The following is an 18,399-nucleotide window of genomic DNA, read 5'->3' as shown; positions in this document are numbered from 1 at the left end:
AATGGGTAAAATGGGTAACTTGTAAAAAAAATAACTGTAATAATAAAATATAATATAATATATATATATATATATATATATATATATATATATATATATATATATATATATATATATATATATATATATATATATATATATATATATATATATATATATATATATATATATATATATATATATAAATATAGTAATATAAAATATAACTTGTAAAATAATAACTCAGTTTATAATCATCTGCTGATGATGCTAACATGGTTAGCGAAACGCGCGTCCAGTGTAAAAGTAAAAGTGTTTTGGTGTATTGTGCTGATTTAGTGTTTTTATTTTGCTGTGTAACACCAAAGGTTCCAACCCTCAACTGTAATATTGTAGAATTAAAATAATATACATCATGTTTTGCGCATTTCTGTGATTTTTGTTAATTTTCTATTTTTAAAGAAATCCTCTGCTATTTTCAATTTAGGATTTTATACCAAAAATGCCAAATATTTATTTTTAAATTTATAATATATTTTTTTAAGTTTCTAGCACATTTTCAAAAATACGTCAAATGTATTAAAACCATAGCAAATTCTTTTACCCTCTAAGTGGGGGTATCATCCCCCAATTTATTTCCAATGGAAATAGTGGTCAAGTAATATTTTATTAAGAGAACTTTAATTTATCTATATAATGCTGGTTATTTTTTAAAAATTAATCAACCCCTTAGGAAAATAGTGGGGTTTGAAATTGGGGGATGATACCCCCACTTGAATGTTGAAGATTTCTCTATGGATTTTACCCTAAAATAACGTATTTTTAAAATTTGTTTAAAAAACCTTCCAAATTTCTTGATATAATTTATTTTGCATTTTTTTCCTTATTATTGATATTTCAAACCTCCATATTTTCAATAGGGGCTTATCGATTTTGGAGAACTATACACCAATATTTAGGTAAATAAAAGACCTTTTCAATAAGGTATAAATTGGCCCTCTTTCCATGTGAAAAATTTTGGGGGATGACACCCTCGCATAGGGGATGACAATTTTGCAATCATTTTTGGAGCAAAAGTTGGCTCTCTTATAAACAAAATAAATAAAAATAGTCGCAATAATTAATATTAGTTTGTTTTCAAAATATGAATTTTGACCCAATTCCCCTATAAGGTGCAACACTGTGCAGTGGTGCGTTATTCTACGAGTAGTTCCCATCGAATTCTGTTCTACGCCAGTTTATTCACAAAAGTCTTTACTAGTAAAGACAGAATTAGGGAACCACTGCGGCAATTAATTGAAGGATTGAAGACATGCGGACTATATGAAAAGATTAAGCAATATCCCAGTATATTCAAAGATATATTTTGTTCTGAAACCACACTCTCTTCAAAAATACTTGAAGAATTATTCCTCATCGTCTATACTGAACCTGGGTCTAACATAGTACAGAAAATCGGGTGATCTCTTATTTTAGGGATTATGTATTAAATTTCGAATGTGTGTGATATAATAGTATGGCATTTTTTTGTTTAATATGTTTTCTAATATGCTTTTAATCGACCCGGAAAGTATTTTCACCTTTCCGATGCATTACTGTTTGCAAGAGGATCTGATGGCCTCCACCTCTGGGATGACGTAAACTGTCGTCTGCAAATGATGTAAACTTAGGGCATAACCATCCTCTAGCAGACATGTCAAAATTTCTTTGTGACTTAATCCGATATGAAAGTAGGTTTTAATGTATTCGTCCATAATCTCTGATGAATATCTGTACTACATAGGCACAATAGCAACTTAATCAGCGGAGAACAATGCTCACTTGTAACTAGTGAGTAACGAGCAGGTCGATGCCGAGACGTCATTCTGCTGGGTAGTAAATTTCGCATGCAATTTACAGAAAAAGTGTAAATTTACAGAAAAAGTGTAAATTTACAGAAAGAGTGTAAATTTACAGAAAAAGTGTAAATTTACAGAAAATCTGTAAATTTACAGAAAATCTGTAAATTTACAGAAAAAGTGTAAATTTAACACATACAGAAAGTGTAAATTTACAGAAAATCTGTAAATTTACAGAAAGTGTAAATTTTGCTAAAATTATATTTCATTGTTGGGATGGCAGCTCTACGCTTTCGTAAGACCCATTAACGTATAAGTTTTATATATTTATTGTTATAGACAATTGTATAAAACAATTAGTTAAGTGACAATTACATAATTGACGTAACAAAATGAGAGCTTAACATGATCTATATTGAATAAAATCTCAACACTTATGTTTGATATATTTGTTGCAGGTCCAATTACATGACTAACGCGACAAGATGAGACCCCATCAAGATCTATATTGGAACACACCAGATTCAGACAGGTTAGTAAAAAAACTCTTTGCCAATGATGAAAAGTTAGAAACATAACAAACAAATTAAATTATCACTATTTTCGTATTTTCCCATTTATTTTTTTTCCAATAGCTCTCGGCTGTATCTCGAAAAGTATTAGCCGCGTAGGGTATACGGAAAAAATATTTATAACTAAAGAGGCTATGAGAAATTGCCGGAAATTAATTTCAAGTTTGTAGAACGGCCGCTAGAGGGCGCAACTGCTATGGAAAATAAGAAAATAGAATGTTTGTAACATTTTACTTAGATAAGTGGTACTAAATAAAGTGGTGGGGGAAGGTTAGGTCTGTTTCTGTTTAAATGTTAATAACTCCGGACTGGATGATCAGAATCCAACAAGCGAGGGCTCGTTTAAAAGAGCGTTACTTAATGTATATTATTCCATAAAAATAATAATAATAAGCTTTAAAACGTAGACGCTAGGGGGCGCTGTCTTACTATTTAACAAACATTGCGCGTTTTTCTAAAAAAAATAAATGCGATAGTCGGAGAGTAAAGAGTAATAAAAGCCTAAAAAGACAGCGAAAACCGGATGTTGATATCTTCTTTCAGACCGAAGATATTAGCATAATTATAGTAAATAGGCATCCTCGAGTTACCAAACGATGTATAATTATTTCTTTATTTTTTTAGCGAAGAATCCTTGCGAGATTATCACAACATTCCCCTTCTCCCCAAACAATCCTACATCGATCCATGGGATTTGGAAAACTACGCCTACATCCGAGAACATTTGGAATCGATGGAATTGTCATCTAGCCCTTCGCTCCCCTACGATGGCTCAAGCGGCAGCGGTGTAGATTATGGAGAAGCCAATTCGACGTCGTTTTTTTATGTCCCTGGTGGTAACAGCAGACTGCCGGATAGGGAACGAAACAGCCGATTATTGGACGTATCCGGAGACTACGCTGATATCGATGAAGTACAGTACATTTCGAGGAATATGGCTGGAAGACGAAGTAGTTATTATGACTTAGGTAAGAAGTTGTCTAACGAAAACGTAGAGCTGCCATGTAAATTTTCAGTTTTTCTCTATATCTGCATTTTTTTCTGCCAATTTCTACCGTAATGGTAACACAATTCAATAGATCCACCGTTTGTACGTAAAAAAGTCCAGAAACAGTAGAAATAAGTTTTTCTTATTTTTCGATCGTAGAAAAACAATATTAACATTTAAATTACGTACACCAAGGAGTCATGTTGAGAATTGAGGTGATTGAGAAAAGGAATCCAACCGCGAATTTCTTAATTTAAGATACAGGGTGGTCCGAATTGTATTCTGGAAACTTCGGCAGCATATTCTACAGATAAAAATAAGTAAAAATGTTCGTATAAATTAATCTTCTAAAATGATTTTCGGAGCTACAAAGTGTAGAAATTTCATTTTTATTTCGCTTTTTCCCAAATAATTGCTGAACTAATTCCATTATTTGAATGGAAATTGGTGCCTGGATGTTTTTTTACACGAGCAATTTTATTTCGATGTCAATAATACGACTTCTACTTGTAGGGGGCACCACCTACATATTTTTTGACTGGTTTGACGAGTAATAACTTTTTGTCTGTACCTGTATAAAACTACTGAGTGAAAAAATATTCATTTCCGTGATTTTTTTTACGTAAAAAAGGCCTCTTGGTAAGAATCGCTACGATTAGCCGTTCTGAAGATATTTGGGATGTAAATTATCAATACATGTCATTATTGACAAAAAATAATCACTTATAATATCACAAGAGCTTAAATTATTTTCGGAAATTTTTTTGAGGGCACGAATATTTTGAAAATTATCCCGAGTCGAAGACGAGGGATAATTTTCCTAAAATATTCGTGCCCGAAAGAAAATTTCCAGGAATAATTTAAGCTTGCGTGGTATTCGGTAAGAAAATTTCACACCTAAATTTGAAAAAAAAATATTAATCCAACATGACATTTTAAAATAATTTCAATTTGTTAAGTTGGCCAAGGTATTGATGTTTTTGACATATTATGTGTTTTTGTCATTTTTGTTTGCGATTCTGTTCATTGTAGTTCAGCTTTAGTTAAATAAAGGCGGCAGAACTATATTTTTTAGAACATGGCAATTTCGAAGAAATTCATATGTAGGTATATCTAACATATTTCCTTAAATAAAAAATATTACCAACCTTAGTTACATCAAATGCTAAAACTCAAATGGGTAATATTTCAATATATAGACATTGTAGTTCATTCACATTATGATTGTAGATCTTATGTTTACCTTTTCAACTGTCAAAAAATTTCCACTAAAGTTTCGTGGCGCCTCGAAAAAATTTCCGGAAATTTTTTCAGTTGCCATGGTAACTAGTCAACATTAAAGCATGTTATTGGTTGAAAAGTAGAGGTGTGAAATTTTCGTCATAATTTTTTCTAGCAAAGAATATTATTAAATTAAAAAAATAATATGTTGCCAGATTTATCATTTCAGTCAAATAACTATCTAGTTAACATGTTTATTTTTTGTAAATAATGACATCATGTATTGACAGTTGTTACATTCGAAATATCTTGAGAACGGTTAGTCGTAACGATTTTTACCAAGAGGCCTTTTTTAAGTAAACCGGATGACCGGAAACGACGGAAATGCAGTGCCGGACTTAGGCCTAGGCCAATTAGGCCCGGGCCTGGGGCGGCAGATTTTTAGGGGCGGCAAATTTTGAGCATACCAAAATATTTATCTTTTTTTTTAACTTTTATTTGTTCATAAAATATTTCGAATATAGCCTTAGCCGATTACATATTTATTTACTTAACTATTATTATTGTTTAAATATATAATTCGCTTGGGTTATTTTTTACTGCATTGTGCCATGCATCCAGTTAATAAATACATAAATACCTCGAATATAAAGTCTCCATTTACTTTGAAATCGCCGCAAAAAAAAGAAGGGCATAAGAAGGGCCATAGAATTGTTCGCTGAGAAAGAATATGCGGCAGATAAAAAGAGAAAAGTGAAACGGAAACGACAATTTGATGAAACCAGTAATAATGAAACTCTATTTAACGCTAGGGACGATTTTAGGATAAATGTATTTAATGTTATTATTGATAAATTAATCCTTGATATTTTTTTTTTCCTACAGGAAAAGTGCCTACAATGACTTTTCAACCAAATTTGGTTTCTTTAGCGATTTATCTACTTTAAGTATTGACGACATTACCGATATGTCCATACCAATGACTAAAGAATATAAGGACATGTAACGCCCCTACACGGGCTGCAGCAGAATTTGTGACCTTTTTTTTGTTTTGGTGGCAAACAATGAGTCATCATTTGGTCACCAGCGACAATTTTAGCGATTTTTAATAGTTTGTGTGTAGTAAACTTTGTATAAACTTTATTACAATGGTGATTAGTTGTTCAGCTTTCAAGTGTAAAAGCAGCAGCGATAAGAAAGAGCCAGGCGTTACGTTTCATAGGTAAATAAACAGTCCACTCCAACTTTTCAGCGTTTTCTTATTGAATTCGATAATTATTCTTCAATTTCAATTAACATCTATATGTACTTGATATGTGCTATACGTCGATACTAGTTTTGTACCTTTTGTTAACATTTTAATACGTTTTTTTCGTAATTAATTAGGATGATACACCATAGGCGTAGTCAAAACAATTATCAAAAAATATAAATATTGCTTCAAACAGCTAGGTTATGAAAAATATGTGTCACGGCACTGTTTGGTGACATCGTCACAATTTGCTCTCGGGCGTTATTTGTCCTTGGATTCTTTAGTCATTGGTCCAGACATTTAATAACCTGTTATCCAAATGATTTAGACGAGTCAATGCCTAATGAATTAATACATTTTCGTGAATTTATAAAATGCCCTGATGATGGGAATAAAATTCTCGAAAGCTTGACGAATTTGAAAAAGTAGTTTTATTAGCCTGTGTGGTGATTATTGACTGCATCCTCACTTAAATTTTGAGGTTTTTCTTACTTTTATCTGTAGAATAAGGCTGTCGAAGTTTCCCGAATATAACTATGTCTATGAGAGACTTATTTTTTTATGTTACTTGATAATATACTCGTATTTTCAGCCAGAGTATCAAGAGAAAAAGTTTCTGTGCTATTAAACTCTTATAAGGATATTCTTCCATTCACTTTACTAACGAAATCTTTTCTATAAATGTTTAATTAATTTGTTATCGGTACAAGCAAGTCACTTAGAGATCTTAAATTAGAAGTGATAGATTTTAATGTGAAGTGAAAAAACAATTTCAACGAATTCGCATTTTGCACTTAATTGGCCTTAAGTGCATCTACTAGTTTTTTTTATTTACGTAAATAGTCTTAATAAAAAGTTGCTTATTTGGTAAAATGTCATTACTTAAATGGAACAAGTGAAAAGTAGGTGAATTAATTAACAATAAAGACGAGTAAAGATTTAGCTACAGTGTCATCAAGCGTACTGAACTAATGTTCTTACCAAAAACCCCGTCTACACATAAGGTTCTACCTCTCAGACTTACCTGTTAGTCAAAACGTGTCGAGTAAAACTTTATGTGTAGACAAAAAAAGTTTTACTTGAATTAAATTAAGATGAAAGATCGTCTAAAGATCTTACGTGATGCCTATATTGAAAAAGTATAAGCAAATTTGCAAAAAATAATATGGATATTACAGAATTTCTAGGAAGCCACTTTTAAAAATCAAGTATTTTTGCATAATTTCACAAAATAATATAATTTTACAAAATTGTTAGATATTTAATGGTTATTACCAAACGACATAATTTTCACAATTAACTTTGCCTGTTTACAAATTAAATTTAATTTTAATTTTACTAAATTTTGTTTTGCACGAAGCAAACTGCATTTAAAAGTTTTGTAGTCCGTTAGGGAAATCTGATGTTTGCGTTTTGCCATATACTTATCACCTGATCTTAGCTATTCTATTTATTTGGTACAGGACGTTAAGGTTTAAATTTATGACGCACAGCATTACAAACTTTACATAATAATAGCAAATAGTCGAGACACACTTACAGCCTTCCATCATAGCTGGGGCATAGGGATTGATTCATGCTAGACGCAAAATGATCGGCATTTAACAGATAATCTTTTAAGAAATAGAATGACATATTTTTTTACAAAAAAAACTAAATTTGAAAGTAGTCCTCGTCTGCTGATTTCTTTGCCGAACTCTGTACAGGGTGGGTCAAATTCGACGCTTTTAAATGGAAACACCCTTTTCTATAGAAGATAGACGAAAACTAATATCGGTGTCTGGAGCTTAATTTTCATCAAAAACATGATGGTGAAAACCGCACATCAATATCTGTTACCGTTTCGGAGTTACGAGGTGTTTTTCAAAAATGTGCATTTTTAACAAATCGTTGTAACTTTTTTGCTATGGAAAATTTTTTATTTCTATACAAACATTTCCAAAGTACTTTTTTACGTAGAATTTAATGGTTTAAGTATAATTTTTTTAAAATTAATAATTTAAGAGTTATCAACAGAAAAATTGATTTTTTATTTGGGACACCCTCTATATTTTTAATTAAATGAAAAGAATTTAAAATTACCTTTCCAAAAATATAGCACACTTGATATTTTGTCATAATCCCCTTCGAAATACAGAATTTTTAAAAGTTCGCCACTTTTAATTAGTAGGCTTTGGACCCCTTACTTAATGAAACTTGAAAACATATTTTTCCAGCAAGACGACGCATCGCCTCTAAACGGTAAAGTTATCAGCAAATTTTTGTAGCCAATTTCAAGAATAATTGGATAGCTAACCAAGATCCGAGTCGTTGGCCGCCGAGGCCGCCTGACTTAGTGCCCATGGATCTAATCCTATGGATATATTTGCGGAAGAATAAAGGTTCCTTATTCTTCCGTATAATCTAGACAAGAATTAAAAATACTTAGCAGTTATGAGAGGGTATCTTTCACCCCCCCCCCTGAGTTAATGAATTTCGCGGGAAATGTTCAAAAACTGCCCCGTCTGTCCATAACAGAAGACGGTCGATATGTTGAACACCTGTAGCAAAATCTCAGCCTTGGTTTGCTATTTATTTTTTATTGTTATTAAATATAATTTAAATGTGTTGCTGTTGGTTAAATATATTTTAAATTGTTATAAAATTCGGCATCTCCCATAGCAAATATTATTTTCGTTTTAATTGATGCTCACAGCTAGAATTTTTTTGCATTCCAGTTGGTGCCGTTCACAGTAGCGTAACTTCAAATGTGAGGCCCCCCCGCAAGATTTTTTAGGGGCCCTTATATTAAAATAAAAAAAAACACTAAAAAACATAATATAGCTTTATGTAGGTATATCAAGTTATTTAATATATAAAAACAAAAATTTAACTTATTCCACATAAGAAAAAATAATAATAAAGGAACATAAAAAATAAAACATTACAAAATAAATCAACATAAAACAAAACTTAGGTACTAAAAGAAAACGAAATAATCAAAATAAATAAACATAAATAGAAATTTTCTAATAAAAATATGATTCAAATTAAATTAAATTAATAGGAACTAGGAACAAATAAAATGTAAAAAAGGAACAAATAATGCGGGGCCCTCAAAATCACGAGGCCCCCCCGCCGCTGCGGGTGCAGCGGGACCTACGCTACGCTACTGGCCGTTCAAAGCCTACTTATTTAAAGCCGACGAATTTTTATATACTCTATATCTCGAAGAGGCATCGAGCAAAATATCAAGTGTGTTATATTTTTGAAAAGGTAATTTTAAATTATTTTCAATAAATTACAAATATACAGGGTGTCCCATATAAAAAAATCAAATTTTCTGTTGATAATTCTTAAATTATTAATTTTAGAAAAATTATACTTAAACCATTAAATTCTACGTAAAAAGGTGCTTTGGAAAAGTTTTCATAAAAATACAAAATTTTCCATAGCAAAAAAGTTACAGCGGTTTGTTAAAAATGCATATTTTTGAAAAACACCCCGTAACTCCGAAACGGTAACAGATATCGATATGCGGTTTTTACCATCATGTTTTTGACAAAAATTGAGCTCCAGACACCGATATTAGTTTTTGTCTATCTCCTATAGAAAATGGTGTTTCCATTTAAAAGCGTCGAATTTGACCCACCCTGTACAGGGCCACACATTACCAATTTGTGACAGGGCACAGGGTGAGTCAACGATAGACTAAAGTCCATTATCTCATTTGTGACGAGGTTTACAGAAAAATCTTAAATATGAAAGTTATAGGGAAGGTTAAGATACGCAATTTAAAATTATTACGGAGTATACAAAGTGCTTCAAAAAAAATGTGGCGGATATAAAATATGTCGTCTTAAATGCAACACCCTATTGTGATGTTTTTGCATAAATGAATTAAAAAAAAGGAGTAAACATTGAAAAATTCAAAATAAGTCGCAAATTTTCAAAATATTGTAAAATCTATCAGAAAAAAATGATAATATATAGGGTGTGACATTTAAAAACATTGAATTTTTTTTAATTTTAAGTAGTTTCATAAATTTAAAGTGTTCAAAATACCAGGTGCGTCTCGAAAATGGCTCACCCCCTATAACTTTTTTATTTTTTCAGTTAAAAAAACGAGATTTGGTATGTTAGTGTATGACATAAATTAGGATTGATTAATATATTCAATTGTTTTCGGTCACTTCCTGTTTCACCGGAAATGTCTACAACTTTTGATTTTTAAATGACACCCTCGCTATTTTTTACTTTATTCGATAGAAAATGACACTCTGAATAGAATGACATATCATATGTCAACATTTGATATTTTCGCATATGGTTTACTTGAAATTATAACTTGGGGTTCGTAACGAAAATTTGACTCGAAATACCAAGTGTGTAGTATCAAATTATTCGTAAAAAAATGATTTTTCCACAAATGCTAATGAGCCACCCTCGTTCCATTTGAAAAAATTGAGATATGAATACGTCAACTGAGAAACGTATTGAAGATTTTAAATGTACCATTAGTTTAATTATGGTAAAAAAAGTTGCTACAAGAAAAAAAGGGGTGTACTCAGACTTTTTGTACTAATATGTTTTTCAGATGGTAGTTGAATAAATGTCATTCTATAAATAAACATACTTCTTTTGCAAAGCTCACCTTTTCCTGTTCCTACTGACTCTTTTTCCTTTTTCCTCTCTTCTATAAGTTGCCAAATGCTTATAATTTTTTTCTTACATATTTCTTCAGGTTTGCCTATTAAAGTGGCCATTTCCTTCCAGGCATCTATTTTTTTATGGTTTTTTAAAATAATTTTCGTCTTTGGGGTCCCACAAAATAGTATGTTCCTATACAACTCAACTAATTGAAGCAAAATATGAATAACGACGAATCTGCCACAAAGCCATCCAAATTATAACTGCGAGCTCCTTTGTGTTCGTCGCAAAAACCGACAAGTGGATCGCAACGATCACACTGTGAGCGGCTCGCGAGACGCTCGCAAGAGGAGTACGCATATGACGAATTGAGCTTGTGGCAGGCTCGGCTCGTGCTCGGCTCGCGTTGTGTTCGCCATATGTATACGCACCTTTATGTTTTCGTTATCTGCCAACGACGTAAAGACGTCCGTGGATTAGTATCCATCCTACTCATCTCTACTACACAGGAGATTTTACTTCATACGTTTTGGCTGAACAGTAACAGGAAGCACATTTACAATGCCTCCTATGTGACACCGATTGCTCGTATCTACCAGTTAGGAATTGCACTGCATCAAAGTGGACTCCAGTTCCTCATCGGGCAGGACGAAAAAGGTGGCCCGCGGGAAACCTTGCTAAACGTATTTATTTATTAACGAACACTTTTCTTGTGTAGGTATGAAATTAACCTAGTATATATAGATACTGTAATTTAGACTGTAGTTAATACCGTACCGAGAAAAAAAGGGAAATAAAGAAAAATAAATCAATAAACCAAACCACACCAAAACATACCTAACAAAAGCAATCAGAACACGCTGTAAGCTAAAACGCGCCGCGTCTGTTTACGAATTCCAATTGCCGAGTACTTTTCAAATCTTGCTATATTTTACAATATTTTATCAATAAATGAAAATCGTACACTTCCGCAAGAAGTTTTTTTGTGTGTCTACGTTTAGAAAAATGTCTAGAATGAAAAACAGAAACGTATTTTCATGTACTCTTTTTGCACTGTACGAATATGTACCCAGCTTTAAGGCACACGTGATTACCTTGCCCGATGAAGGATTGGAGTGCATTTTGCTGCAGTGCAATTTCTAACTGGTAGAAACGAGCAATCGGTGTCACATAGGAGGCATTGTAAACGTGCGAATAGGAAAGACGTAATGTCGTGATCCTGGATTGGACCACCGTCGTCACCAATCTTGTAGTCGCTGCCACCAAATGTTGTAGTTCTCTATTTGACTCGTATCACCACTTGTTGGGAATGTTATTCTTTATTTTTTTTATAATTAAATTCTTACTAAGTTGTTATTACTTTTTATTTTTAAACTTTTAATACAAAATATAAATTTAGCAGTATTACGTCTATGAAAAATTTTTATGAATGTCCCCGGTCCCTTCTGTGACCGTGCTTTTATGAGAATGCCCTCTCCGAAAATCCACGGGCGTACCTACTATTTCTTAATAATATTTTCAGGTAGGTTTGCAAAGGGACAAACATGACCATTTCTTAAGTAAATAGAAACCAGACATCGCGTCTGAAAGTAAACGAATTACAAAGGAAAACTAAAAATGATGCAACTATTTATGACTATTTCTTCCAAATTTCATCTTAAGGTAATGGTTCTGTTTATTTGCATCACCCATCTTTCTGAGAAGAATAATAATGTTGATGGTATTTTTCGTACCTTAAATTCTTTAGGCATAGCCGTAGAATAAGGGTAAAAATAATATTTTATACAATTTGTCGAATATACATATACATATAACCATATTAAATGTATGTTCACAACACCTCCCCCCTTAATGAGAGATTTCATGAGGTGAAAGTGATATGAAATCTCAAAACAAATGTTTATATAATTAATTAGTATAACTCAGATGGAAATGAATAAAAGTACATATATAAAAGTATTATACAAGTCTTAACTACTAATTATAACTAACTTACATTCTAACTTAACTAACATTTTTTTTTATAACTATTGCAGATTTAAAAATGTATCAAATGCGGAAATTATTTTTCTTTTAATGGTCGCCTTGATGGTACATACCCAATGGGTCTGCGCGAGGGCGCCTGTAAATTAACATTCTCTTCTTCGGAGTTTTCATAGTTACCTACATTTTCAGAGTTTTGGCTAATATTACGATTATAATGAGCAACATATCTATCACTATTTCTAGAAGATGGTTCCACAGACTGATTAACTCTAATGCATAAGTTTGGAATAATTCCGCAACAGGCTGTCTTGTTAGTACATTTTGTATACAATTTATAAATAATAAAAATAATAGCAAGAAGAGCTAAGATATAGGCAATTACAGATGCTGGAAATGTATAATTGTTTACAAGTTTCCTTTTTAGAATTTCATCACCTAACTTTTCAATATCTTCTAGCTTATGGCTCGCTACATTAAGTTCGGGGATGTGCTTTGTTAATTTCCTATAATGTTCGTTGAGAAATATTTCACTAATGTTTATTTTTTCTTCCTTTATCCTTTCGCAACAATTATCACTAATGTCGAATGGTGGAATAAAATCACTTGAAATATTGGACTGGACTGTATTTCCATGAGGGATTAGCATTGATGATGCGCTATAAGCTTTACATTGTTTACCTATAGTGACACTACCGCAATTTTTTAGTATTACATCTACGTGATTTTTTTTATTATTACATGATATCGTAAGAGTTTCTGGATGAGGAACTGCAAATAACCAAGTGTTACTGGTTTGTAGTTGAATAAAAATTGCTCTATCTGACTGAATTATACGTTTGTCACAGATATCAGGTATGATATTTGTGAATTGCAATAATTTAACTTCGCAATTATCTGCCAAATGAGCAAGAGAAACTGGTTTTTGTTGCTTGCAAATAAATTTATTTTCTATAATTTTTAAACAAGTATTAAATTCTATTTCCGACAGTGTAATAAACTGCTGTTTGCTTTCGTCAATTGCTATATATTTAGATGAGGGTTGAATTAATATAAACTGGTTATTTGACATTAATTTTGGAAAGGGTGATATTTTATAAATATAGAATAAATTTGTTTCAATTAAAGGGATGTTTATAATATATATTAATCGTTTGTTTTCGAAATAAACTTGCAACTCGATAACATTTAGAATGAGATTTGCATTGAGCGGATCTAATGGTACAGGAAATTCTAATCCATGAGGTAGAGATTCGGACACATCTTTTAATTCGTTAATTAACCTTAATGGCGTTAATATTGAGGGGTGTAAAACTCCCTTTCTTGCTACTAAAATAGCATTCGTAATCGTCATGATTTCTAATTGTAATTGATTTAGCATCATATTTAAAATAGTGACGTGTTCTTCTATGCCGGTTTTTATATATAGAAAATGAAAATTTTCTTTGACTTTGCTTAATTCATCGCTAATCTTTTTTATATTATTTTTTAATAAATTTTCGTTAAAATCTAAAGTTCCAATAGTATTATTGAAATTAATTATTGTTGATTGAACAATTTTTGTTTGTTCTTTTAAAAGTTGAAGGACTGAAGTTTCGTCTTTATTCATTTGTGAAATTTTATCATTATAGTATTTAGCATCTTCTTCATCTAAAACGCCGAATAAAACTTTAGTTGCTTTTCCTACAATATTGAACCAACCTCGTTTTTGTCTACTTTCTGATAAATGACTATGACCGATCAATTCGTGTAAGACTTCTAGTTCTTTTTCAATTTTTTCGAAAGTGTATTTAGAACTTTTCAAAAATAACTGACAAATATAATAGTGATATTGAGCATTCTCATTATTGCATAAATCTGTAGTATACTTACGGTAATTCTTTAATGATAATAACTTATTACTAATATTTTCTAATTCTACAAAAGTTACTAGTTTCCATTTGTTATTAAAAAACCTTAGTTCGCCCAGGTGCTCAAAGTGTATTCCAGGGTTCAAGTCATAAGTGGTTATATTGTATTCTGAGTGGACTACTGCTAGGATACTGGTAATTATTATAAATAAATTAACCCTAAAACAAAATATATATACTAATAATAAGCTAATTAAAATTTATTAATTCTAGTTTTTATAATCTATATATACTGATTATGTTTAGTTTTAATAATAAAAATATTTTAATCTATTTGCATGAATAGTTTGTTTATTTTTTCCTTTTTGAATTGTATAATTTACATCTGATATTTTTTTTATAATGGTATATGGACCAATCCATAAGGCGGAAAGTTTTTTACTTCTGCCACGTCGAACTGATTCGTCGTAAAGTAACACTTTGTCACCAATTTCGAATATTCTGGTATAACTGTTTTTATCGTAATTATTTTTTGATATGTTTTTACATTTTAATAAGTTTTCTTTAGCTAATTGATTAGAATGTTGCATTTTTTGTTTAAGATTGTTTATGAAATCATCATAAGTATAATTGACTTTAGGTGGTTGTTTAACTGATGTTGGTAATGTAGGAATATGTCCGAATAAAAGTTCAAATGGAGAAAATTGTGTAGCAGTGTGAGGTGTAGTATTATATGTAAATGTTGCATAGGGAATCCAATTATCCCAGTCTGTTTGAGATGTCTTAATGAAGTGTCTTAAATATTCTTCTAGAACTTTATGAGAGCGTTCTAGTGCTCCGTTTGACTCTGGGTGATAACTTGTTGTTTGGATCTTTTTTATCTTTAAAAACTTGCAAGTACTTTTAAAAATATCACTTAAAAAATTTGACCCCTGATCTGTGACTAGCATGTCAGGTATTCCGTAAATGCATATAATATTCGTTACAAAATGATGCGCTACAGTTACAGCTTCTTGATTTCTCATAGGTATATTAATTATATATTTTGTTAAATCATCCTGAAAGGTTAATATGTATTTGTGACCATTTTCGGTTTCTGGTAGTGGTCCAACTATATCTAAAAAACATTTTTCGAACGGTTTTGATGCCGTGGTCGTAATTACCATAGGCATTTTTGTTTTTCGAGACTGTTTATTTTTTTGACAAAGTTCACATTTTTTTATAAACTCTTTTATGTCTTTTTTCATACCTTTCCATGTATATAATTGAGATAATTTTTTATATGTGCGGGATGACCCTTGATGACCTCCTAATGGACAATTGTGATTTTCATTTAATAATACAACTTTTTCAGCATCTGAGGGGTTGATAAGACTGTTGTTAAATATTGTAATTTCTGAATAGAGGTCTTTAAAAATATATCTTATCATAGGAAGAACGATTTCCCATTTGACTAATGAGTTGTAATGATATTTTATAAATGATAGTTCGGTTTTTTCGTTGGATATAATATTTCGTAAAGTTAGTAAGCAAGACCAAATATTTTCATAATTAATATCACTGAATGTATTTTCGTTGTCTGTTAATAGAAATATATTACAATTATTTTGTTGATACTGAAAAACTGACGGCATGTCTAAAGGATTTGTGTTATCGTAATGTTCTAAAAATGTATTAATTTGTTTATTTTTTTCTAGAATTTTAAAGTCGTTTTTGTTGAATAATTTTGGCAAAAATAAAACTATAGGTATAAGTTGTGGTGTTTCAAACAGATTTGTGTTTTTTTCTTTGACTTTGGAATTAATAATTATATGGCTTTCGAGATGTGTTTTAAAATTATCATAATTGGTAATAATAGAATTGACATTTGTTGTGCTAACTATTCTACTCAATGCATCAGCATTTGTATTAATCTTTCCAGCTTTATAAATTATTTCATAGTCATATTCTTCAAGTTTTATTCTAAAACGCGTCAAACGAGAACCAGGGTCTTTGATATTAAATATATAGAGTAGGGGTTTGTGATCTGTAACAATTTTAAATCTTGTGCCAAAAATATATGGACGGAAATGTTTTACTGCCCAGACGATTGCAGTTAGCTCTTTTTCTGAAGTTGAATAATTTTGTTCTGCTTTATTTAGAGTTCTACTAGCAAACGCTATTGGACGATCATGATTAACCTTACCCTGCGATAAAATTGCTCCTACTGCGAAATTACTCGCATCTGTTGTTATAATAAATTCTTTGGTAAAATCTGGGTATTGGAGAACAGGTGGAAAAGTTATACTATCTTTAAGAATTTGGAAAGAATTTTCGCATTTTATACCCCAATTAAAAACAGAATCTTTTTTTAATAATTCGGTTAAAGGTTTAGCAATTTTAGCGAAATTTTTGATAAATTTCCTATAATATCCTACAAGCCCTAAAAAAGATTTTATATCTTTAGGATTTTTAGGTTGCGGAAAGTTTGTTACACATTGAATTTTTGATGGATCTGGTTTAATGCCGTTTTCTGTAATAATGTGACCTAAGTATAAACATTCTTTTCGTAAAAACTGACACTTCGAAGGTTGAAGTTTTAAATTATGTTGTCTAAATCTTTGAAAAACTTCAATTAATCTATCGTTATGTTCATTTAAGTTGTTTGCATAAATTACTATATCATCTAAATAAATAAAGCATTTCATACCATTAAGACCGCTTAAAACTGTGTTCATGAGTCTTTGAAATGTGGCGGGAGCTCCTTTTAAACCGAAAGGCATTCTGTTATAAACGTAATGTCCTGTATTAGTGCTAAAAGCGGTTTTATTTTTATCTTTTTCGTCCATTTCTACCTGATGAAATCCACTAGTAAGATCTAAGGTAGTAAAATAATGAGATTTTCCTAACTGGTCTAAAATTTCTGCTATATTAGGTAGAGGATATGCGTTTCCAATGGTAATTTCATTTAACTTTCGAAAATCAACGCATACTCTAAATTTAGGTGATAATGGGTCGCTTTTCTTAGGAACAACTAGTAAAGGACTATTCCAAGGACTGTCCGAAGCGGAAATTACCCCGTCTTTTAACATTTGCTCAGTTTGTTCATTAATTATTTCTTTATGTTTGAAAGGCAATCTATAAGGTTTTACGTTAATAGGACCTTTATTACTTTCTGTCGGTATAGTGTGTTTTATTGTGTTGGTGCTTGTTAGTTTATCGCCTTCTAAGTAAAAAATATCGTTAAAATCTCTACAAATATCTAATACTGAATTAGTTTCTTCTTCATTTAATTGGTCTAGATTAATTTCTTTTCTTATTTTAGCAAAACGATCGATAATGTCATAATTATATGTTTCTATAAATTCGTACTCATTAAAAGAAATAGGTTCGACATTCACTCTAGGTGTATGGATAGTTTGAGCTTCATTAGAAATATTTAATATGCTAACTAAACATTTATAGTTCTGGACTTTTGTTAGGCTTGACCCTAGATATAAATGTTCGGATAATTGTTTTGAAACTACTATGCCTTCGGACGAAGATAAATTAGCTAGAGCAGGTACAATAATTTGACATCTCGCGGGAATTATTGTAGTTGCTTCTGACGGCAAAATTTTAAAAAAATTGTCTTCAAAATTAATGACTCCGTCTTCGTAATTTATTTTGGCTTTATACTTTTGCAAAAAATCGCGTCCTAATAGTCCATCACTTTTAATCGGTATACTATCTGGCACAATGTGAAAAGGATGAGTTATTGCTTTGTTATTGTTTAATTTAATTGGGATGTTACAAACACCTTTAGTAAATACAGGTTCTTTACTTATACCTTTTAATTCTATAATGCAAGTTTTATTTAATTTTAGATTATTTTGTAATAAGATACATTCTTTCAATAAAGATATATCTGCCCCTGTATCTAATAAAAGATGTAATTCTTTATCTTTTATATCTAAAGAAGGGATTTTAATTATCTCTAATTGTTGGTAACTATCGGAAAATAATACTGATTTATGCGGTATGTCAATTAAGTTTTGCTCAATTTTAATTTTATTTTTATGCTCAGGTAGTGTGTAATTCATAGAACAGCTATTATCTAATTTTAAGA

At 31.0% G+C, this 18,399-nt stretch overlaps 1 protein-coding gene across 5 annotated transcripts in view; it reads left to right on the top strand.

The window, feature by feature from the left end:
• The window catches only part of LOC115884532, a 125,267-nt gene that overhangs the window by 82,008 nt on the left and 24,860 nt on the right, over positions 1-18,399 (top strand). For all 5 annotated transcript variants that reach the window (XM_030903161.1, XM_030903170.1, XM_030903138.1 and 2 more), the window contains exons 2-3: positions 2,276-2,349; positions 3,014-3,357. In XM_030903161.1, the coding sequence (XP_030759021.1) occupies positions 2,303-2,349; positions 3,014-3,357 (391 nt within the window). In that variant the 5' untranslated portion in view covers positions 2,276-2,302. The remainder of the gene's footprint in view (positions 1-2,275; positions 2,350-3,013; positions 3,358-18,399) is intronic.

This window comes from Sitophilus oryzae, unplaced genomic scaffold, assembly GCF_002938485.1.
Source record: "Sitophilus oryzae breed Bouriz unplaced genomic scaffold, Soryzae_2.0 scaffold_111_pilon_pilon, whole genome shotgun sequence".
Taxonomy (NCBI): Eukaryota; Metazoa; Arthropoda; class Insecta; order Coleoptera; family Curculionidae; genus Sitophilus; species Sitophilus oryzae.
Note: the sequence above shows the minus strand (reverse complement) of the source record. Positions and strands in the feature narration are given on the sequence as shown.